This window comes from Postia placenta (genome assembly GCF_002117355.1).
Source record: "Postia placenta MAD-698-R-SB12 unplaced genomic scaffold POSPLAscaffold_3, whole genome shotgun sequence".
Taxonomy (NCBI): Eukaryota; Fungi; Basidiomycota; class Agaricomycetes; order Polyporales; family Adustoporiaceae; genus Rhodonia; species Rhodonia placenta.
The window spans coordinates 1,452,299-1,474,122 of record NW_020169834.1 but is presented as its reverse complement, the minus strand read 5'-3'; the positions used below and the strand labels follow the sequence as shown (position 1 = coordinate 1,474,122).

The 21,824-nt window shown below is 57.8% G+C and overlaps 11 protein-coding genes across 11 annotated transcripts; 6 read left to right on the top strand and 5 right to left on the bottom strand.

Moving 5' to 3' along the window:
• Window positions 1–459: 459 nt before the first annotated feature.
• Window positions 460–1,840, top strand: POSPLADRAFT_1135808 (hypothetical protein; the record flags this gene model as incomplete). The annotated part of the gene is made up of 8 exons (XM_024484613.1): window positions 460–492; window positions 559–705; window positions 779–1,015; window positions 1,069–1,177; window positions 1,229–1,311; window positions 1,364–1,483; window positions 1,540–1,625; window positions 1,678–1,840. 8 exons carry the CDS (start codon window positions 460–462, stop codon window positions 1,838–1,840), a joined length of 978 nt encoding a protein of 325 aa, XP_024341847.1.
• Window positions 1,841–2,214: 374 nt separating this feature from the next.
• POSPLADRAFT_1073326 (hypothetical protein) lies at window positions 2,215–4,464 on the top strand (the record flags this gene model as incomplete). The annotated part of the gene is made up of 8 exons (XM_024482595.1): window positions 2,215–2,226; window positions 2,281–2,675; window positions 2,738–2,837; window positions 2,962–3,050; window positions 3,118–3,251; window positions 3,340–3,561; window positions 3,654–3,823; window positions 3,915–4,464. Exons 2-8 carry the CDS (start codon window positions 2,552–2,554, stop codon window positions 4,462–4,464), a joined length of 1,389 nt encoding a protein of 462 aa, XP_024341846.1. The 5' UTR covers window positions 2,215–2,226; window positions 2,281–2,551.
• A 237-nt stretch (window positions 4,465–4,701) lies between these two features.
• Window positions 4,702–5,074, bottom strand: POSPLADRAFT_1135558 (hypothetical protein; the record flags this gene model as incomplete). The annotated part of the gene is made up of 3 exons (XM_024484590.1): window positions 4,702–4,744; window positions 4,803–4,819; window positions 4,883–5,074. The coding sequence occupies 3 exons, from the start codon at window positions 5,072–5,074 to the stop codon at window positions 4,702–4,704; spliced, it is 252 nt and encodes an 83-aa protein (XP_024341845.1).
• A 237-nt stretch (window positions 5,075–5,311) lies between these two features.
• POSPLADRAFT_1178667 (hypothetical protein) lies at window positions 5,312–6,340 on the top strand (the record flags this gene model as incomplete). Its single annotated transcript, XM_024488607.1, has 2 exons — window positions 5,312–5,481; window positions 5,539–6,340. 2 exons carry the CDS (start codon window positions 5,312–5,314, stop codon window positions 6,338–6,340), a joined length of 972 nt encoding a protein of 323 aa, XP_024341844.1.
• Window positions 6,341–6,579: 239 nt separating this feature from the next.
• POSPLADRAFT_1044468 (hypothetical protein) lies at window positions 6,580–10,183 on the bottom strand (the record flags this gene model as incomplete). Its single annotated transcript, XM_024478549.1, has 11 exons — window positions 6,580–6,585; window positions 7,070–7,155; window positions 7,474–8,208; window positions 8,272–8,406; window positions 8,456–8,823; window positions 8,878–9,003; window positions 9,068–9,231; window positions 9,287–9,473; window positions 9,529–9,792; window positions 9,866–9,990; window positions 10,058–10,183. The coding sequence occupies 11 exons, from the start codon at window positions 10,181–10,183 to the stop codon at window positions 6,580–6,582; spliced, it is 2,322 nt and encodes a 773-aa protein (XP_024341843.1).
• Window positions 10,184–10,525: 342 nt separating this feature from the next.
• POSPLADRAFT_1038909 (hypothetical protein) lies at window positions 10,526–12,199 on the bottom strand. The gene is made up of 7 exons (XM_024477461.1): window positions 12,120–12,199; window positions 11,884–12,020; window positions 11,797–11,826; window positions 11,663–11,743; window positions 11,453–11,608; window positions 11,196–11,402; window positions 10,526–11,145 (listed from the first exon to the last, which is right to left on the bottom strand). The coding sequence occupies exons 2-7, from the start codon at window positions 11,992–11,994 to the stop codon at window positions 10,879–10,881; spliced, it is 852 nt and encodes a 283-aa protein (XP_024341842.1). The 5' UTR covers window positions 11,995–12,020; window positions 12,120–12,199; the 3' UTR covers window positions 10,526–10,878.
• A 192-nt stretch (window positions 12,200–12,391) lies between these two features.
• On the top strand, window positions 12,392–14,171 carry POSPLADRAFT_1044466 (hypothetical protein; the record flags this gene model as incomplete). The annotated part of the gene is made up of 8 exons (XM_024478548.1): window positions 12,392–12,466; window positions 12,704–12,801; window positions 12,906–13,071; window positions 13,268–13,383; window positions 13,458–13,624; window positions 13,690–13,919; window positions 13,998–14,083; window positions 14,153–14,171. 8 exons carry the CDS (start codon window positions 12,392–12,394, stop codon window positions 14,169–14,171), a joined length of 957 nt encoding a protein of 318 aa, XP_024341841.1.
• A 557-nt stretch (window positions 14,172–14,728) lies between these two features.
• Window positions 14,729–16,449, bottom strand: POSPLADRAFT_1044465 (hypothetical protein; the record flags this gene model as incomplete). Its single annotated transcript, XM_024478547.1, has 5 exons — window positions 14,729–14,826; window positions 14,893–15,340; window positions 15,393–15,941; window positions 16,000–16,105; window positions 16,163–16,449. 5 exons carry the CDS (start codon window positions 16,447–16,449, stop codon window positions 14,729–14,731), a joined length of 1,488 nt encoding a protein of 495 aa, XP_024341840.1.
• Window positions 16,450–17,388: 939 nt separating this feature from the next.
• Window positions 17,389–18,334, top strand: POSPLADRAFT_1038908 (hypothetical protein). The gene is made up of 3 exons (XM_024477460.1): window positions 17,389–17,706; window positions 17,768–17,982; window positions 18,041–18,334. Exons 1-3 carry the CDS (start codon window positions 17,424–17,426, stop codon window positions 18,248–18,250), a joined length of 708 nt encoding a protein of 235 aa, XP_024341839.1. The 5' UTR covers window positions 17,389–17,423; the 3' UTR covers window positions 18,251–18,334.
• A 121-nt stretch (window positions 18,335–18,455) lies between these two features.
• Window positions 18,456–20,605, bottom strand: POSPLADRAFT_1073321 (hypothetical protein). Its single transcript, XM_024482594.1, has 7 exons — window positions 20,447–20,605; window positions 20,306–20,392; window positions 20,195–20,255; window positions 20,072–20,139; window positions 19,964–20,017; window positions 19,834–19,902; window positions 18,456–19,783 (listed from the first exon to the last, which is right to left on the bottom strand). The coding sequence occupies exons 1-7, from the start codon at window positions 20,490–20,492 to the stop codon at window positions 18,804–18,806; spliced, it is 1,365 nt and encodes a 454-aa protein (XP_024341838.1). The 5' UTR covers window positions 20,493–20,605; the 3' UTR covers window positions 18,456–18,803.
• A 444-nt stretch (window positions 20,606–21,049) lies between these two features.
• POSPLADRAFT_1044463 (hypothetical protein) lies at window positions 21,050–21,794 on the top strand (the record flags this gene model as incomplete). Its single annotated transcript, XM_024478546.1, has 3 exons — window positions 21,050–21,187; window positions 21,229–21,574; window positions 21,637–21,794. 3 exons carry the CDS (start codon window positions 21,050–21,052, stop codon window positions 21,792–21,794), a joined length of 642 nt encoding a protein of 213 aa, XP_024341837.1.
• Between the last annotated feature and the right edge of the window lie 30 nt (window positions 21,795–21,824).

The following is a 21,824-nucleotide window of genomic DNA, read 5'->3' as shown; positions in this document are numbered from 1 at the left end:
CAGGCAGAACGTACTAAGATTATGAGCGACTCACTAGGCTTTCTAACTGCAGGGCCCAAGACGCGCTCTGCACGCGAGCGCATTGGAACTTAGATTGTCAGTCAGAGTGATGAGCCGTCCAGCCGTTCACCCTACCAACTGTGACAATTATGCTTAATGGGTGATGCTGACATGTCTCCGAGAGCCACAAGTATTCCAAGATGAATGTAATTCTGGCAGAGATAGACAAGACTGACGAGACAAAGCTCGAATCTCGGGGCTGATGTTGTAAGTTGGACCGGTTTGTTGCAGTGCCACCGCCAGCCGTTGCCGCGCCAGGGCGGGCATGAATTGTCGGGCATTAATTCCCACGGTCGCGCCTACGAGCCTCGTTTAGTCCTGTTTAGTCCCATCCGGTGGCGCGATCCTCTTTCTTGACTTCCGCTCACCTCTTGCTCGTCGTATACCCCTCACTACACCATGGCCGCCCGTGACAGGCTCGCCGCCTTAAGGGTGCGTCTCGTCACCGCAGACGAATGCGCAGTCAACGGAGGCTGACCATGCACCGCGTCAGAATAGGCTCAGAGACAGCAGCAAGCGAACCAGGATGGCACCGCCCCTCAGTACCATGAGATGACAGGGCTGCAGACCCCTAGTCCCATCTCGCCGCCGACGAATGGCAACGGGAATGCGGAGACTGACCCAATGACCAGGTTCTATGCTGAGGTGCGCATGCTGTCTGTGATACTGAGGCGGGGCCGTCTTTGACTCAATTGGTACCATCCCATTGCATTAACAGGTTTCGTCCGTTCAAGATGCCATCTCAGAGTTTAGTTCCAATGTGGCGCGCATCGGCGAGTTGCACTCGCGCTCCTTGAACGGTACCGACGACGCTGTGAACCAACAAAATGCTGCTGCGCTTGACGAACTCGTTGGGAAGACACGCGTTCTCAGTAACAGCTTGAAGGAGCGGATACAATCATTGTCGCAGTATCCTACGCCTCGGCCACAGGATGCGCGAATAAGGGCCAACCAGGTATGAAGGCTGCCCAGTGTAGGTATCGCGGACTGAGCCAGATGTTGTTTCAGACCGGAGTCTTGCGCTCAAAGTTCGTCGAGATCCTGCAGAGCTACCAACAAGTAGAGCGGGACTACAGGGCGAGATACAAGCAGCGGGTTGAACGGCAGTTCAAGATCGGTACGCCCTACCTTACCTGTAGACGTGACAGTATGACTTAATGATCCGCAGTCAAACCCGACGCGTCACCAGAGGAGATCGACGCTGTTGTTAATAACCCCGAAGGTGGCGGCGACCAGATCTTCGCGCAGGCCGTGTGTAGTGCCCTTGCATCCCTTCGCTCCACCACTGATATGCCTTCTGTAGCTGTCGAACTCAACACGCTATGGCGAATCGAGACAAGCTTACCGAGAGGTCCAGGACCGACAAGCAGACATTCTCAGGATCGAAAGGACCTTAGAGGAGCTCGCGCAGCTGTTCAATGATGTATGGCTCAAATTCTTCTTTGTCGATGTTCTAACCTGAGATGTGACTACCAACAGTTGAGCGCGGTTGTTGAGCAACAGAATGACGCCATTGACGCCATCGAAACTACTGCGGGACAAGTCGAGCATAACACGGAAGCTGGGTACGAGCTCAATGTTCATGTCTGTTCTGCACCAGTCCTCATGTCTCTCTAGTCTGCAACAAACCGAGAAGGCGGTGGTGCACGCACGCAGAGCCCGCCGCATGCGTTGGATCTGCTTCATCATTGTCCTCATCTGTCTTGCTGTCGTAGGCATCGTCGTCGGTGTAGTGGTCAGCAACAATGTCAAGGCCAGTCATAACAACAACAACAAGTAAACGCCTACTGGAATCGTGCATGTCGTCATTTCCATCATCCCGTTCATGCTCATGGATACCACACTGGACAGACGAGCAGAGAGCTGCTAGTGATCTTTCACGACGTTTATCTATATACAGACTGTTTGCTTAATGTCATACCTCATTCCCCACGTTCCTTTGCGCGTATATTAGTTGTACCCATTCTGTGCTCTCTATTGGTGTATCGCTTGTTCCTTTGCTACCTCAATTGAATGGACATGCAGTATGTGAACGAAATCTAGCTTCTCGCGAAGCATAAACAGGCATTGCGACTGCCGCGTAACTCCGACTCGTCGATCAGGGTGACATGGAAACACGCACGAGGCTACCGACCGTCCTCGAGTGTAGCCACCATTATCTTCGCCGTAAGAGCTCCCATTTTTTGGCTCTCATGTCGTTGCCGATGATATATACATAAGTCGTAGTCCTCTCGCACCCACCATGACATCCGAGTAAGGTCGCGCCGGTCGATCAGCCAAGATGACCCATCGATTCTCTTGCGCTCTCACTAGTTTGTGTCCGCACACCCGGACGCTATTTGACCTCTTGCAGACTCAGTACTCATTACCTAGACCCTAGCGAGGTCGACCGACTCGCCGTTACTCATCAGCCGACTGACTCGGCGCATAAATCGACAGTAGCGTAAACGAGAGCACTAGCAGCGCTGCTGAACCTTGCACCCGAGAGTCCATGTCGTCCGCCGCAGACATCTTCAAGCCCGCCCCGGGGGACGACCCCCTCCGCGCATTCCGCGCCGAGTTCGCCATCCCGACGAACCGCCAGATGAAGGCGACGGCCGTCGGCCCCGAGCTCGGTGAGCGTGCCTCCTTCCGTGCCCTCCCCGGCACTGCTAATCCTCCCCGTGCCTCCGCACAGCGGACGCGCCATGCACGTACCTGTGCGGAAACTCGCTCGGCGCGCAGCCCCGCCGCGCGCGGCAGCTCGTGCAAGAGGAGCTCGACGTCTGGGCGACACAGTGCGTTATTTTTATTTCTTCATTTCTCTGGCTCGGGCGCGCGGGGTGTGTTCCCCCCCCCCCCCCCCCTCGCCCAATCCCGCCCCCGCGGCTTGGTGCTGACCGTCTCCCGGCTCCTTTGCAGGGGCGTCGAGGGGCACTTTGACCATCCGCACGGCCGCGACTGGATGCACATCGCGGATACCGTGCACCCCGTCTTCGCCGAGCTCGTAGGTCAGTGGGCAGCGTCCCCGCTCGCGCCGGCCAGGCTGACACTACCCTACCCCCCACGGTCCCATAGGTGCACAAGAGTCCGAGGTCGCGTGCATGGGCACGCTCACGGCGAACCTGCACCTCCTCCTGAACACGTTCTACCGCCCAACGACGGCGCGCTACAAGATCCTCTGCGAGGCGCGCGCCTTCCCTTCGGACCAGGTGCGTGCCATCCCTCCTCCACCCCCCGCTTGGCCTTCCCTGCCGCAGCAATGTGAACTCGAACTTGACTGTTGACTGCCCTGCACAGTATGCGATGGCCTCGCAGGCGGCCGCGCACGGCCTCGACCCCGCCACCGCCATCCTCGAGCTCGCGCCGCGCGCGGGCGAGCACACGCTCCGCACGTCCGACATCCTCGACGCGATCACACGCGAGGGCCCGTCGCTCGCGCTCGTGCTCTTCAGCGGGGTCCAGTACTACACCGGGCAGCTCTTCGCCATCGAGGCGATCACGCGTGCCGCGCACGCGCAGGTGCGCGCTTCCCCGTCCCCTCCCCCGTTCTAAGCGTGTCCCCGGCGCTGAGCTGAGCTGTTTGTTGCACGCGCCGTCCGTCGCATTCGCAGGGCTGCATCTGCGGCTGGGACCTCGCGCACGCGGCCGGCAACGTCCCGCTCGCGCTGCACGACTGGGGCGTCGACTTTGCGGCGTGGTGCACGTACAAGTACCTCAACGCGGGCCCGGGCGCGATCGGCGGCATCTTCGTGCACGAGCGCTGGGCGGACGAGCCCATCCGGTGCGTGCGCTGCCCCCATTCCTCATCCCCCATCCCCCCCCTCCCCGCTTAGCCTAACCCCACGCGCCGCCGCTGACTGCTCTCCCCACAGGGCCGCGGGCTGGTGGGGCCACGACGCGCAGACGCGCTTCGCGATGCCGGCGACGTTCGCGCGGATCCGCGGCGCGCAGGGCTTCCAGCAGTCGAACCCGTCGGTGCTCGCGACGGCGGCGCTGCTGGGGTCGCTGGGGGTGTTCCGCGCGGCGGGCGGGATGGGCCCGCTGCGCGCGCGCAGCGTGCGGCTCACGGGCTACCTGGAGGCGCTCCTGCGCGCGTCGCGGTTTTTCGTGGACGTGCAGGCGAGCGAAGGCGGGAGGACGCGGGTGGGTGTGACAATCATCACGCCGGCGGACGCGGCGGAGCGCGGGGCGCAGCTGTCGCTGCTGTTCTTGCCTGTGGGGAGGGGCGTGATGCCGCGGGTGCTGCAGGGGCTGGGCGAAAGGGGTGTTGTCGGGGATTCGAGGCGGCCGGACGTGATCAGGCTGGCGCCGTGTCCGCTGTACAACTCGTGGGAAGATGTTGAGAGGGCCGTGAGTGTGCTGAACGAGGTTTTGGAGGTCGTCGAGCTGGAGGGTCTTGGCGGTAACGAGGCCTCTGCATGATGGGAGAACAGCAAAAGGCGGTCTTGAATATACGCGTGTACTATCTATCTCTCATGGAATCTCTCAGAGGCTCACACGCACAGACAATGCGAATGAAGACGGGTATAGGTTACGGTACTTGGACAACAACCATAAAAGTACGAGGAATAAGTAGGACTATAGTAGTGCTAGTCAAGATACAAGGTCCTCCGTCATCGTGAAGGTCGTGAACGGGTAATAGTGTGAGACATGAAGTGTCTAGTATTTGAGGATGATGTAGAGGGCATGGATGATACCGGGGCTGGCGCACGGCGTGAGTCCTGGGCATGGGGTAGTAGGGACGGCAAGGATAGACTCACATGTAACCTAGTGCTGTCTAGAAGAGAGGAAAACTAGAGTCAGGTCGTGGTTGATATTACAAGGGGAGAATAGAACGCACCAGGATGATGTTGATGATAAAGTCGGCACCAAATCCACGCTCGAGGAAGACGCCAACGGGCGGGAGGATGATGGCGAAGCTGGGTAGGAGGATGTGAGTACGGTGCGCGGTGAATTGCTCGGTTAGGAGAGGACTGACATGATCTGTCGCAGACAAAATCAGGGGTGAAATTGACGAGAGGTAAGCGAGCATACCTTGCAGATGTCTGAGCCGGTGAAAGGCATGGTGGGGAGTGGCGAAGGGGATGGGCTGAAGGGAAGAGGGTTGGATCGTTTATAACGGGGGCCTGATGGGTGCATGACGTCAGCGACGCATACGCCGAGCCGATCTGTGCGACTGACTGTCCCGGCCGACGCCTGCCTCATGCGCCTCTGTGCCCCGGCCCTCCGCCTCCAGTCTGCCGCCACACGCCGCGCAGCCAATATGGCGATGTCATCTGCAGAGACACACCCCACTCGCATCGACGAGCATCTCAACATCGCCTACATCTCCACCTCGCCACCCAATCCATTCCACCAGTTCGACCTCTACATCCCCAATCCAACCCCCGCCGCGAAGCCCCCGCTCATCTGCTTCGTCCACGGCGGTGCCTGGCGCTCGTGAGTACCCTCTGCCCTGCGCGCACCCGCCGCCGGTGACCCACCCCCGTCCCCCAGCGAAGACAAGGCCGACCACGCCGCCCTCGCCCGCCGCCTCGCCGCCCGCACCCGCTGCCCCGTCGCCCTCCCCAACTACCGCCTCACCACCCCCGCCACCCCGCTCCGCCACCCCGCACACGCCGCAGATCTCCTCGCCTTCCTCCACTTCCTCCTCGCCTGGCCCGGCCCCGCACACGCGCATGGCCCCCCGTACGACCCCACCGCGCTCTACCTCATCGGCCACAGCTGCTCCGCGCACATGCTCACCTCCATCTTCCTCCAGCCCCCCTCTCCCGCGCCGCCCGCGCCGCCCCCCTCCCCCACCGACGCGCTCCCGCCCGCGCCCGTCCCCACCCCAGACACCCTCCGCCCCGCCCCCGCGCTCCTCGCCGCCACCCGCGCCCTCGCCCTCTCCTCGGGCCTCTACGACCTCGACCTTCTGCTGCGCGCCTTCCCCGCGTACAAGTCCTGGTTCGTCGCCCCCGCCTTCGGCCGCCTGCGCAGCTACGCGCCCTGGAACACCGCCGCGTACGCCCTGCGCGCGGGCGCCGCGCACGCACGGTGGCTCCTCGTGCACTCGACGGGGGACACCCTCGTGCACCGCGCCCAAAGCGAGGCCGCGTGGGCGGCCCTGCGCGCGCTCTATGGTGAGAGCGCGGACGCGGACGCTGAGCAAGGCGGGCGGCGCATGGTCGAGCGCGACTGGGACTCGCTCGCAGAGGAGCACAACGAGGCGCTCGCGGGGGAGGCGTATCCCCGCGTCATGGGCGACTTTATCCTGGACGACATGCAATGGCGCGCGAGCGCGCGCGGAGAGTAATCGCGCTCCTCTCTTCAACGGCTTCCACGCGAGCGCGGTGCCATTCTGAATACGACAGGCAGGTGAGTCGCAGGGGAGTAGCACGATCGCAGCTGGTACCGGAACGTATCATGATGTCCTGGGGGGAAACGTAGAGGTGATGTTTCGCTAATATACGAGGTTGCATTGATGGCAGCGCTTGGATGCCGTCCGTCAACGACGCTCTGGCACGAGGGTGATAGATACTCGGTTCTGCGACTTCAAGACTCAAAGACAAGAGTGAGAGCGCGTACAAAACGGCCAATCACGCAAAGTTGATGCCCTGGCGCCGCCGAGCCTTCGTGTCCCGCAGCACGCAAGTAAGAACAGAGAAAGCTATGACAGATGCTAATACGGAAAGCAAGGTGTAGTGTACACGGCAGAATGGACTTCGAATTTGGTTGGCTTCTACTCACTCCCGCTCCCGTCCTCCTCGCTCCCGTCGCTCTCCTCTTCACTGCTCTCGCTCGCGGTACCTCTGGATCCGGGCGGTCGCGCGGCGGGCGCAGGCATCCTGGAGGAAGCAGGCGGCGCGGCGGGGTTAGTAGACGAGCTGGAGCCTACTCCGGGGGCAGATGCTGCCCTTGGCGGCACTGTTACCTGCGAAATCATGGGCGCGACCCGCTCGACAACCGTCACTGTTGGCGGGACAGGGACGCCCACCGCGACCGCGTTCACAGACCGCCCAGCTATTGTGACGGCGCTGGTGACGGCCTCGTCGCTGCTCTCCTCCCCGCTCTCCTCGCTCTCCTCCTCGCTTTCCTCGCTCTCCTCTTCACTGCTTTCACTCGCGGCACCTGCGGATACGCGCGGTTGCGCGGCGGGCGTCGCGGCGGGAGCAGGCGTCCTGGAAGAAGCAGGCGTCGCTGTGGGATTGACAGACGAGCTGGAGCCTACTCCGGGGGCAGATGCTGCCCTTGACGGCACCGTCACCTGTGCAATCATGGGCGCGACCCGCTCGACAACCGTCACCGTTGGTGGGACAGGGACGCCCGCCGCGACCGCGTCCATAGGCTGCCGCGCTGTTGTAACGGCGCTGGTCACGTCCTCGTCGCTCCTCTCCTCCCCGCTTTCCTCCTCGCTTTCCTCTCCGCTCCCCTCCTTGCTCCCCTCACTCTTGCCGCTGCCCTCCTCCTCCTCCCCACTCTCCTCGTCCCCGCTCTCCTGCTCGTCGAACTGCTCAATCATGCGCGCGCCCACCGCCCAGCACTTCTCGAGGCCCTCACGCAGCGGCCCAGGCTTCGCGCCCTCGCCGCGCGACGCCGGACGCGCGTACCACGCGCGGATGTCGTCCTCCTCGACGATGTCCGCCTGGTACAGCGCGACGAGGATCTGCCCGAACAGCGGCAGGCGCGGCGACTGCGCGCAGTGCGCCTGCAGCACCTCGACGGTCTCCACGGCGTCGACGCCGCCGATGCGGTCGATCAGGGCGCCCCAGCGCGCGACCGTCGCGCCGATCGCCTGGCGCTGGCGCGCGGGGTCGCCGTCGACGACGTCGATGCGCTCGATGATCGCGGCGACGACGGCCTCGCGCACGCGGCGCAGGGGCACGTTGCTCGCCATGCGCAGCGTCTTGAGCTCGACGGCCGCGTTGTCGACGCTGTGGCCCTCCGCGAACGCGCGCTCGAGCGACTGCCGCACCTCGGAGCGGAACTCGCTCTCGGCCGCAGTCTCCTGCAGCGCGTGCAGCGCGGAGACGGACGCGTCGGGCGCGAGCGAGGCGGACGTCGCGGAGGAGGTGCGCGAGAGTGCGTGCGTGTCCGAGTCCGAGTCGCTGTCCGAGTCTGAGTCTGACTCGTCCTCGGTGACGGAGCCCGCGTCGGAAAGGTCGAGGTCGGACGCGTTGTCTCCTGCGGGTGAAATAGGTGAAATATGAGGACAAACAAACTGCGTTTCGCAAAGCTCACACGCACCGATGCGCATAAGTCGTTGGTTGTTATAGGACTCCACAGATTCATCTTCGTCATCTTCGTCCTCGTCCAGAGGTTTCTGCGGCCAGACGACGGCATTCGTGCCTTCGCCAAGCAATGAGGTGACGCTCTCCTGGTCTGCTGCGAGTCAGATGTTGATTCACTCTGAAGCGATCTGTCCACTCACGAGCCTCGACCATCTCCCACTCGTCGTCGTCATCCTCGTCGTCTGCCTCTTCGCCGCTGAGGTCCCTGCGTCTGGAAATTCTCTCGAACTTCGCAAGCCGTGCATCCTTCCCGAGAACCACACCGTTCCCGATGACACAGCCCGAGCGCACGATGCTCCCTGATCCTATGCGCACCTCGGACCCGATGATGCTCGCCTCGACACGCGAGCCAGCGCCGATGTTGGTGTCGTCGAAGATGTACGCTCCTTCGAGCACGACACCGGCGCCGATGGTACACCGTTGGCCAATGACGCTGCCCGAGATGGATGCGCCATCGGCGACGGTGGTGTGTGCGCCAATGAGTGTATTTGGCCCAATCTTGCATGTACTGTACTTGGGTGATCAGTGAAGGTGAAGCGTGATGATGAATGTTCACACCCACCGGGACAGGGATACGGAATTGTCTTTGGCGATGTACTTGTTCCCGCGAAGATGGTCATATGAATGATCACTAGGATGGTTGTTGTCTGGAACCAGGGGGAACGTCCACCTTGACAAGATGTCTTTGCTGCAAGTGCGACAGTTAGCTGACAGATGATCTAACGCAGCTAGGTCTACGATGGTCAGCACACCTTATCGCGTCGTAGCTCCGTGTATCCGCTACACGAGCAGCATAGCCCTCCCGTGCGACGTAACAGTAGATGTTCTTCATCAAGAGGTCCGATGTCAGCACACCATACACGAAGTCCCGCCGGATGTCGGCGTAATCAAAGTTGTCCTGAAATAACGACGGGACCTAGAAACGGCTTCGGATATCTGTATGAGCTGCAGGCATGATAGTACAGACATACCTCGACCGAGCAGACATCTATTGAACAGTCGATAAGATCATTCCGAATCTCTACTTCTGGATGTTCCGCCAGTACCTCTCTTGGGATGTGGGCGATGCTTTTTGTAGGGTGCCCGGTGACAGGCTCATAATGCAGACACTCTGATGTATTCGCGTCCAAGACGAACACGCCCGAATCTCCCCGCGATCTGTCAGAGCTTCAGTGTGTATCCGCACTGCACCGCGGTCGCTGGTACAACTCACCTTGTGCGATGTTTCGCGCCGCTTTCTTTTACGACCATCGTCATGATTGCATCCTTGTTGGTCTTCCGGCGCTCCTTGTGCGCGCGCACGACCTCGTCTATCCGGATGTTGCTCACGAGGTCGCCCGTGACGAGAACGAAGTCGGTGGTGATGATCCCATGCGTGTAGATGTCGCGCATAGCATCCCCAGGGGAGAAGGTCTCCTTCGCCGTGATGATGGGCACAATCTTCAGGCCTGAGCTCGGCTTCGACCATTTCGAATCCCTATACGAGCATACTCAGCAACGGACTCCAAATATGAGCATGTATATATGCGCATGTTGCGCTCCGTACGCACCGAATGGCTGCCTTCACGAGCTCGGGATACGATCGACAAATTACGAAGATCTCCTGCACGCCCGCCAACGCCAGACTCTCGAATGTCCAGTCTAATAGCGTGGCATTGCATATAGGCAGGAGGCACTGCGACGGACGCCAATCTTTCCTTAGCCGTCGGGTCTCTGTCTGTACATCAGAACAAGGCACGTACCCTCGGCTTGCCTATAGTCAATGGTCTGAAGCGCTTATTGAAGCTGTCCGCGAGAATGACCGCTTGGAGGACGTCGTCCTCGGCAGTCAGATCCTTCTCCTTGCCCGCAGAAGACTTTGGCGGCATTGCGAGTGGTGAATACGATATAGAATGAGTAGAAAGGCAGGGACCGCCACAAACGGTACAAACTCCTCGAATGCCATTGCTTCAGGCGCATCGCGTCTGAAATGACTCGATCAGTCACATGCAGCCGTTTTCGGTGCGGGTTGGCCAACATGTCTTCCCAGCGTACGAAGTAGACTGCCCACAGCCACAGGATGACGACGCAGTCAGAACGAAGTTGGAGATATGCAGGCGTAGCAGACTCATGGCAATTCGGTCAAACCGTGACAAAAGGATGTCGATTCTATGTACTTGCACAAAGAAATCTCCCTTACACTGAATCGGAGTACAACACACTAAAGAACGTAACGTGAAGGCATGCTGCATTATCATGACCACTCCTGATAGAGAACAAACTACAGGAGTTGCAAGACCATGAAAGCACGCAGCTAGAACAGAAGGAAAGTGGGGTATGATGACACGCTATCCGGATGGACATTAGCTATGATGCGGGCCTAGCTACACGGTATAAACGAAAACATGCATCGTGAATGAAGCAAACTAAAGACTAGATCCGCGTCGTAAAATAAGACCATGAATGAAAGAGATGAGGACCTATCCAGATGAGCGGTGGAACGAACCAGCACATGAAGATGCGAGCGTAAGCGAAGATGGCATCGTGACACGTCATAACGTTAGAGCGAACCGACCAATGGCCCTTACGCAGCAGCAGCAACGACGGGAGCAGCGGGTGGTGCCTCAATCTTAGGCTCCTCCACCGCAGGTGCCGGTGTCGACTCAGCAGCCTCCTCCGCCGCAGGGTTCTCGAGGGGAGCAATGGGCTCAGACTCCTCGATCTTCGGGGGGTTCTCTTCAACCTTGGCGGGCGTGTTGTGCTCCGCTTTCGGCTTCGTCTTGAAGAATTCACCGACGCGCGCTGACAAGCGGCGGTTAACCTTGGATGACTTCGGCTTCTCCTCCTTCTGCAGACATGATCAATGACAAGATCAAATGGAAGTAAGCACTAGTGGCATACCTTCTCCTTGGGGGTCTCAGTGGTCTCGGCGGCGGGCTCAGCAGGAGCGGCCTCAGCAGCTGGGGCCTCGGCAGCAGGAGCGGTCTCAGTTTCCTTCACAGGCTCAGCGGCGGGCTCGGCAGGGGTCTCCTCGGTTGCGTGAGCTTCAGCAGCAGGAGCCTCTTCGGGCTGAGCCTCTTTAGGCGCCTCCTCAGCAGGAACGGCAGCCTTTTTGATCATAAGCAACACCCTACAAAGGTGGGAGGACGAAAACTTACCTCCTCCTTCTTCTCAGTCTTCTTCACAGCCTTCTCTTTGGGCTTCTTCTCGGTCTTCTTCTCGCCTCTTCCCTTGAAAGGTCCAAGGAGCTTAGCCAAGAGACTAGGGCTCTTGGGTCGATCTTCCTTCTTCGTCTCCGTGGCAGCGGGCTCAGCCTGTGATGGATGATCAGAAATCACGACAGACAACTCGACAGCAAATCAACGTACGGGCTTAGCCTCCTCAGTCGCGGGCTCAGTTGCAGCAGGCTCAGCGGCGGCTTCAGTGGCAGCAGGTTCAGGTGCAGCCTCCTATAACGAGCGATTTAGAAAGAAGTCTGAAAAGAACAACGTGTAAATCCTACCTCAGCCTTGGCCTCTTCCGTAGGTTCCACCTGACAGCAAAACGTTGAGAAAAACGCGTCGTTGTCAACATGACAAGGTCAACTTACAGCAGCAGGCGCCGCCTCAGTGGCGGGCTCGGCGGCAGGAGTGGGCTCTTCGGTGGGAACCTCAGGCTTCACCTCCTCAACAGGCGCGGGGGCAGCAACAGCGTCAGACATTACGGATGACTAGGTGCGGACGAGAACTGTAGGGGGTGTCAGACGACGAATGTGCACACAGATGAAAGGACGGAGCAGAGGTGTATATATAGTGGCGAGTGAGAGTATGAAAGAGAGAGGCTTACAATTAGTGGTATAGGAGAAGAGAGAGAGGCTGTTGCGGCCTGACGACGCAGAGGAAGACAAGAGAGCGAGAGAGAAAGAGATAGGGAGAGAATAAGCTCTGGGCAGCGCTTCTTATCCCTTAAGCAGGCTGTACAAACAAAGCTAAACTGTTTTTGGGCTTTCCACGTTATGAGCGCCCCGATTAGGCGACGCGTCCGCTTCTGCTACAACGCTTGTTCTGACTCATTTTGTGTGTCTGCTCAGTCCCCTCAATTCGCTCTGCACTGCCAAGATGCGGACCTGCCTCACAGAGCCGCCCTGCATCTATCAGAGACGGGCAGATGAGTACAGCTGCAGCGGGCTAGCTGTTTGTTGGGTGGCTTGAATTTTTGAGCGTGGGAAAGCGAGCTGTTCACAAGGTGACACAACAAAATAGATCGAAGCAACGGGGTCATGGAATTCTGGCGTGGACCCCAGCCGATCAACTGACACATACGTAAATCCACCGCCGCCCCGCCCGCCATTTCCTGTCCCCGCGCTCCCGCTCTCCAGTATCCTTCGCTTTGCTGCCCGCCGTGCTCGCTTTACTCGACGGCGCCGACAGCAAAGCTCGCAAAGGGGCAGGCCAGAGGAGGACTGGATCGGCCTTGGCGTCCAGGTTTTGATGTACAGCTCGCTTGTAACGCTTCTTTTCTGTTCCGGGTAAGCATCGACGCGACCGCGACCGCGTCTGTGTTTCAGCCTTTAGGACCCCGCCCCTGCTTTTCTCACGCCCTCCATGTTGGCGGGCTTGTATACGCGTGCAGGGGCGCGTGCCTCTATTCCGCTCGTCTGCCTCGGTCCAACTCTCTTGCCGCTGCCTCTGACGACGTCGAGCATGCAACAGGCGTTCATGAAAACACCTTGGGGGAACCTAATCTCACGCCCCCCCCAACTCCACTCAATGGGGTCAACATGCTCTTCTCGTATAAGGTCTACTCGCCTGCCCGTGGAGCTCTGCCCATGTCGACCTACTCTTAAACACCTTGGGGAGACACTGTCTGTGCTCGTCTACCGCCGCTAGTCGAAGACTCGCCACCGCAAGATGCTAGCTGCTATCACCCCGTTCATGTGCTTTGTCGGCTTTCTGCTCCTGCTTCTCGTGTCCCTGTCCGTGCCCATTATCAAGGCTGTATACCTCTTCCACCTCGTCGGGCACGCGGGCATTTCTCTGCTCGACGTGAGCGCAGGCGGCAGCGCATGGTTCGGCGTTTGGGGCTACTGCGTATCGGCAATTGACGTCTCGTGAGTCGGCCATTCAGATGCATTGTCTATATCTGCCACTGACGATCTCCTGCATTGTCGCGTGACGCCGCCAGTGTCGTCGGCATCGACGTTGCCGGGACAAATGCAACATGCTCTAAAGCAGAGCTGGGATATGACCTCAGCCCCTTCGTCCTTGACGTGTTGCACGCCTCCGACACGAACCTTGACCCAGCGACTATTAACCGTGATATCACTGCGGTCTTGGTTTTGCATCCCATTGGTGCGTCTCGTGCTCCGCTGTTACATTCAGGGATAGCAGTGCCTGATCTAATTATGTGTATCTAGCCTGTGGCATTGCCTTCCTAGCTCTGGCCACGTCGTTCATTATCGTCCGCTATGCGCGGTCCGCGCCTGGAGCTCCTCGGGCACTCCCCATTATCGCCCTCATAGTGGGGTTCCTCGCTGCGGTTCTCACCACGGCGGTATTCCTCATTGACGTAATCTTTGTCGCCGTGGTGCGCAAGCGCGTCGAAAGCAAGTCTGATGGTATCCTGACCTTGAACTGGGGCAATGCTGTAAGTCCTGATCTGCGAATCCCTTTCCTGTCTGAGCTTGACTGATTGGTTGACACCGGTGTCATCGGCGGTCAACAGGTCTGGATGGTCTTGGGTGCCACGGTTGCCTTATGGTTGGCGCTGGTCGGTTCTTGCGCGGGCGTGTGCTGCATGCGAAGACACAGGTACGTACATCTTCTTGCAGCAGGGGACCCAACACATCCTATCGTGTATTTAACACTTCCTTCTTCCAGGAAAGTGAGCAAGTACTAGAGTGCTCAATAGACGAGTTGCCGTGCCGGCAGAGAGCGGACTCGCCTGCCCCTGCCAGCGCACATGGTCAGCGCTTGCACGGAAGACGCCATCCCGAGTCGCCTGTTTGGACTGGTCAGGCCCACAGCAAAGGGGGCGGGAAGCATGGCATCATTCGCAATTATGTGCTTCGTCCTCATCTTCTCTGATGCGATCTGTATCTCTATTCTGGTGCTCGGACACTGCTGTAGCGGCTCCGATACCACAGGTGATAACATACCCCCTTATATGTACCGTGCAGTGGCAGCTGTGGGCAAGCTTTTGGTGATAGGCGTATCATTGTCGGCCTAATCGTGCCATGTGAGTATATGGCTCCATTCCAAACCTTTCTGCCATCCTCCCGGGGAGTTGGCCATGCGAGTAGGAGAGACGATCCCAAGATGGGTATTTGAAAACGGCAGAGCGCAGTAACTGTTTATCTCCCCAGAAACCAAGTATCATGTTCCGATGAAACCAAATGACGAGATCTGAGACTACTTGCGCCACCACTAGAACGAACTGCGCGATGAGAGGTGAGCTCACGCCGTGGCTTCGACCACCGTGGGACCAGCTTCCACAGGCTTGCGGCGTGTAGTGACCCGTAGACCCTTGGCCTTCATCGCCTTTCGCCTAGCCTCTACCTTCGATTCTGTTGGATCACTGTCAGCAAGTATACCCATAACAAAGCAGTCGACAAACGCACCCTCGATATACCGCATGTCCTCATCGTTGTTGAACTTGAGGTCGTCGGCGTCGATCGCCTCGCCACTCGTGCTGACGACGGGCCCACTGTCCTCGTCGCGCGGCTTCGTTTTCACGCGTTTCTCCACCTTGAACTTCGCGACGTAGAACCCGTCCATGTTGTGCACGTGCGGGTAGAACCGCCGCGTTAGGCTGACCTTCTCGTTGAACACCTTTCCCCGGTAGTTGGTGTAGCCCGGCCGCCCAAATTCAAGGCCCGTGTCGACCAGCTTGACGTTCGGCCGCTTGCGCAGTGCGTAGTCCACGACCGCCTCGTTCTCGTCGACCGTCACGGAACATGTGGAGTACACTAGGTACCCGCCGGTCTTCGAGTCTGGTGACACGCTGTCTATGGCGCAGAGGATCAGCTGCTTTTGGAGGTGAGACAGGAGAGTAAAGTCCCGCTCGGTCTGTCGGAGGGTTAGCGTACCGCCGGCACCGAGAATGTGCTACACAACAAACCTTGTTAGTTTTCACACCGGTATCCTTGCTGATAATGCCCGTCCCGCTGCACGGGGCGTCCAGGAGCACACGATCAAAACCGCCCATCACCTTGGGGAACTCCCGGCCATCATAAGAGCACACGACGACGTTCTTGCAGCCAAGCCGATGCACGTTTGCCGTGAGACTCTTCGTGCGCGCTTTGTTAACGTCATTGGCGAACACTACGCCCGTGTTCTCCATAAGCGCCGCCATGTGCGTTGTCTTTCCGCCCGGAGCGGATGCCATGTCCAGGACACGCTCGCCAGGTTGCGGGGAGAGTGCGATGACCGGAAGGAATGAAGACGCGGCCTGTAGCATGTAGTGGCCTGCAAGATATTCTGGTGTCGCACCGATAGGAACGCTGCTCTCGAATACCTGTAAACCGACGTTTGTCCATTTGCCGATGGATTCAAGGTTGACGCCTCTGTTGATGAGTGCCTGAGCTAGATCTCGTCGTCGAGTGCGAAGGGTGTTCGTCCTGATTGTCACGGGACGGGACACTTCATTCGCCTCGAAGAACTCGATCGCCTGTGACGAACTTAGGGTGAGCGCAATCACTAATTGAGACGGCCGTATGGAAACATACCTCAGCAACCGGAAACAGCTGGAACAGCTTCTCCGCAAGGAACTCGTTATATCCGTAGTAACTCGCGATATCTGAGATGAGCTGCTGGACATATTCTGATCGTGACCTGTTTAACGGTTCCGATGAGCCCTTACCGTAGCAAAGAAATCAAAATTGCGCTTACCGTCCCTTAGCAGCCAATCTCTTGAAGCTGCCCATCACACGTACGCATTCCCGCATACGCCGCTGAACAGTGTGAATGTCTGGTCCACCGCTCTTCTTTTCTTCTTCTCTCTCCTCCGCCGTGGGTAGGTGGAACTCCTCGTCACCTTCACCCTCCTCCCCGACCTCGTCTGCGTCAGCGAAGTCATCATCGCCTGCGCCTACTAACGCTGCATTTTGCATCTCCTCAGCGTCCAACTCTGCTTCTCGGGCCGCATTAGCGTCTAGTGCGCGAGACCGTGCCTCCATATTAGCAATGGTCACAGGCCCATCCTCATCGTCCTCGTCGGAATCCGAAGATGAGTCGTCCGAACCAGTAGGGATAATTTTGGCGGGACGCTCATGCTGTTTTGACTTCTTCCCCTTCAGCTTGGACGGTGCTAACTCGATTTCCTCGTCGTCAGAGCCGAGATCAAGTTCCTGCACGGGTCCACGCAGGAGGTCGTCACTGAAAGGAGGTAAGGAGGTCTGGCGTAGTAGCATCAAATATTGGACATACTCGTCCTCATCACCCTCCATGTCGAGGTCTTCCAGGTCGCCGACGAAGCCCTCACCCTCGTCTTCGCTATCATGAAAGAGGGACCTGATCGGACATTCTGCTTGAGAAGCTGCTGTTGAACCAAGTGCACCACATACTTTACTGGAGCTTTTATGTCGTCGTCTCGGACGCCCTCCCATCCTTCACTGCTACTTTCGCCTTCAGACTCCTCCTGGGCTTTTCGTTTAACCTTAGGTTTACTTGCGGCCTTCTTTATCTCCTTGGCTATGGAACCCGTCTTCCCCCCGTTCTGCTCTTTTCTGGAGCTCTTCTCCTCATGCTCGCGGGCTTTCTTGGCGGGTCTCTTGCTAGGACCGTCTTTGGCGTCCACGTCTGCCTCAGCCTTGCGTTTCCCCAGTCGCTTCCCTGATGGTCGGGCAGATCTATCCTGGGAAATAGGTTCTGGATCACCCTGCTTGTTTTTTGCACGACGCCCCATTGCGAAAAGCTGAAGAAGACCGGCAAGGATGCAGAGAGCCGCTAGGATTTCCCAGAAAGGTAATCAGAAAATGCGCGGACGAGTGACTTGGTGTGACATAAGGTCACGGTATATGCGCTCAGGTGACATGATGTCATTGCTTTCGCGTTCATGACTTAAACGAACCTGCACAGAATTCAGCTCCTTCTCTCATCGCAGCGTACTTTGACATCCCAGCTCACCAGAATTCAGATTCAGATATTTGCCATGCAGTCCTCATATATTCTTGGCCTAACGCGTCATGTCGCTGCGAACTCCCGTGGAAACATCTTCCAGCCGTCCTTGAGCAACAAGCTCTACCACGCCAAGCCTCTGTCCTCCAGCCCGTGTCTACGTTGGAACGTATCGCAATCACGAAGGCAAATTTCTGTTGATATATACCCAAGACCACCGGCAAGAAATACCCGGTCCCTACTGTATAAAGCCGCGGGAGTAGCAGGAGTAGGCATTGGTGTCTCCCTTTTCGCAGCTCCTACAGTGTTCTGTGAACGTGAGACATACATTTGTTGCTGCTCCTTGCGTTATTCACTACAGCTGACAAATCACTACAGCCGCTGTCGCTAGGGCTTCTCCCACAACGCTTTCGCAACCCAGCGGTGCTGCACCATTCCAGTCCGCGGAAGCCGCTCCGCCCCCTCCATCGTCAAACGTTCACTACCTGGAGCTCACCTTCGGGACGGTGACTGGAATATGCGCCGGAGTATTCGTGAAGAAGGGTGCCAAGGCCGTCGCCTTCGTACTGGGCGGCGTATTTGTCCTGTTGCAGGTCCGTCGTCTATGATTACCTTTCTGATCTGGTCGTGCGATTGACCAGCGTTGTATAGTACCTTGGTTCTCTCTCTCTGGTTCGGGTTGACTGGTCGCGAGCGTCGACGCGCTTTGAGAATCTTTTCTATACCAAGGATGCGGCTGGCAGGACGAAGGCTCCCAACGTTGGCTCGTTCTTCCGATGGGTCATTGACTTCTTGACCTCGGACTTCCAACAAAGAGCATCATTCGTTGCTGGATTCGCGTTAGGATTGAGAATTGGCTAAGAAAGATAGCCCCCAATTGTTCACAGGTTGATGAAATATGTCGTTGAACTGTCGTCTTCATCAAAGTTTTAGAAAGGGTTAGGACACGAAAGACACGTAAAACCAGCGACGCATAAAGAGACCGGACAGATGCCTTACAATCGCGTCCTAGAGTACATATATGCGGAAGCGTTGACTCCCACCGTAAGCCTCGTGGATACGTAGTGCTGTGTACCATGTCAAGTTCACATTGACAACTGCCAAGCATAACGAACGTACAGTATAATCAGACATCAGCAACTATCGACCTAGATCGACCTAGACAGGCGAGACTGCGACTGGGGTCGCAACTCGCTCTGATACGGTAACGACAGAGGCGAGAATACAGGCACGGCAAGCGTCCAGTGTTCACTGTCCAAGAAACGCCGGATCCGAATACAAGCATATAGCGCCCACTGGCAGTGTCTGTCTCCGTAGTCGCCCAATTGTCGACACTGTTGAGGACTCCCGTCGTGACCACTCGACGCATATTTGCACAAAACTGAAAGCGACAGCAGCGAGCGCCGGGATGGCTTCACCTATCTCCAAGCGGAACGTCCGTCATTGCGTTCGCAGCCTCGTCGTCACCGTCATCATATGGGTTAGGCAGCTTCAGCTTGGAAGTTGGCTGCCTACTGAGTGCTGATGATCCCACGGTCCGTTTCGAGATGTCGCCGGCCCCCGCAGGTGCTGGGGAGGGAGTGCGCGCCCTGTTCTCGTTCCCGTCCATGAAGAGCAGGCTGGGGGCGAACGAGCGTATTGATGTCGGTGTGCCAACGCGTCTTCCCAGTGGGACACGCGCAGTAAACTGCGATAGCGCGGGCTCGTCGGAGGACGTCGACGAATCACTGTTTGTGCGGTGCAGCGATACGGGCGTACCCGGGCGCAGCTGTGGTGGTACAGCGCTGGCGAGCAGGGAGGACGAGCGAACGTGGCCCGCGATTACAGCCTGCTGCGGGCGCGCCAGCGGCATATCCGCGGCATAGCTGTATGTGCTGTCTCGCGAGCCCCAGCTCACGCCGGATAGCGGAGTAGGTGGTGTTCCCTGCCGGAGCACGGGGTCGACGACGTAGCGATTCAGTAGCAGGGGGCGCGTGCGCCGCGTCGGCGGCTTCCGCAGCAGGATAGGGTCAGTTGAGCTGTACGATGGTGCGGGACTTGCGGATCGGTCGATGAACCCGTCCATAGATGACGCTCCGTATGGCAGCGTTGGCAGAGCATCGGTGGTGTCTGTCAGAGTGGGCGAGTCCGCACGTGTCCGCAAGAACTGTGAGGTTGCACGAGTGGCGTACGCTGGTCGCACTGAACCGCCCATTACAACAAGACTTGCTGAGACTACCTGTCCGCGCTCGGCTTGCGTGATAACGGGAAGTGGACTGATTGCATCCACCTGGGGGCTCTTCTCTACGTCGTCCATAGACTTCTCCGGGAACGTGTTGGAGTGTGGGGAGATGACATCCGGAGGAGGCGGAGGACCAAGGGACATGACAGCAAGATAGATACTATGGAGAATAACTTGTGACACGGCTTAGCCGCGGGCTAAAGACGTGGAGATGAATACTCACAAATCACAAAAATGGCCCAAGTTACAAACAGAGCGAAAGTATACGTGCTCTGACAGGTTCCCTCCGAATCTGCGTCATTGATGAGGTGGGTCAAGTCATGTATAAGGGGACCTTTTGAGAAGATACTTACTGAAAGCAGTACAGGCAAAGCGGGATTCGAATATTGTGAAGGGTACGGCAATCGCTGCAGGTACCTCGTTGAATATCTCGTACATAACTCAGAACTCCTCGAACTCACCTAAATGCATTGCAGCCAGAATGAGTGTCCGCCTAAAGTCCGCCCACAAGCGGAACAAGACGACAATCCTGTGGCAGACAAAGTGAAGTTTAATACACGGGGGTAGAGTATTGCGTTACTGACATGAGATAGAGCGTTACAGAAGTGTACACATAAACGCCTATCATCACCAACACGATGGCGCCTGGTTCTCGTCAGGTTTGTTAAACACAGAGCGGTTAGGATGGAACCTACGTTGGCTCTGTATAGCATGTGGCCATGCTCGAGCTGCATACACGGACAAGACTATAGCCCACACTAAGCTGAAGAACGACACAATACCTGAGGGGTGCATTCAGCACGCCAAGTTTCATATCATGGTAAAATCCTACTTACCGAAACCAATCTTGCGGACTGTACGAAAGAAAGACCACCACTCCATAGCGGCAGAATCAACGATAAATGAATGGAACTAGTTATACAACCGGTGTAAAGAACGAAAGGCCGCCAGGGGGGAAAGCGAAAAAGACCAGGGGCCGACTCAGTCAGTGCCCGCGAACGAAGAAAGGGATCCTGGGGGGAGGTCCTAAGAGGCAACGACGACCATCCAGAGTATTTGACGGGGTGTATATACGGATCAAATGGCAGCCGGTGACTGATCAAACATGTTGACAGACTTGCGCAGCCTCGTTTAAATATGTACACACGACGCGAGCGGTGGCAGCATGTCCATGTCTGCTCGGGCGTAACTGAGAGGCAGCTTGAAGATGATCATGAGCAACGTTGTTCGGAGAAACGCGCCTGCCAAGAATACTGTAGTGCTTGCGGGCGAGATCGAGCGGGTCACACACGCGCGCGCTTGTCACAAAGGCAGTGATCGCGACGCGTGCAGTCACGCGCGATCATGCGCGTCTTGCAAGGCACGGCGCGGAGCCGCAAAGCGAGAGGCGGCGGCATCGTGGGCACGCACGCACACTGCAACACATACTTGCCTTCGCCATGTCTGAAGTAGACCCCCTCCTTTCCTCTCATATCCCACCAGAAACAGAGGAACCATACAGCTGGAAAGAGTGGGCAGCTGAACACCTCGAGTCCCCTGCACTGCACAAGACCGTCATTGCACTGGCTCGTATTCTTGTTTTTGATTGCCACAAGGAGTGCCAACACTGCCCCAACAGGTCTTGATAGATTCGGCTTGCGTGCTCGCCGATCTGGGCTACACATTTCTCAACGAGACCTGCACGCCTGATGAAGAGAACCAGCCTCTGTGGCTGACCATCTTAGCCCATATTTCGTTGGCCATCACGGCCTTCTTCCTGGTTGAAATCCCGATAAACATATGGGCGTTCGGCTGGACGTTCTATCGGCCTGGGGGACGTGCCCTGCACTCGTCTCTGCATTTCTTCGACGCTGTCGTGATCGCCACCACGTTCATCTTTGAGGTCGTTCTTCGAGGTCGCGAGAGAGAACTCGCGTCTTTGCTAATCATTCTGCGGCTGTGGCGCCTGGTCAAACTCGTGCAGGGTTCGTCTTCAGTTGTTTGTGTAAGTGCGACGTGCTGGGGCTATGCTAACGCCACATGGCAGGGATCGCGGTCAGTGCAGGAGAGCTAGAAGAGGGGAACGCGAGAAAGCTAGAGGAGACTGAGCGCGAGCTTGAGGGTGTCATAGTGGCCCTCGCGGATACACGGGAAGAGAATCATAGACTTCGCGAACGCATTCGCACTCTCGAGAGTAGTTCGTGATCTTCTCACATACCCCCGGCGCAGCGGGAA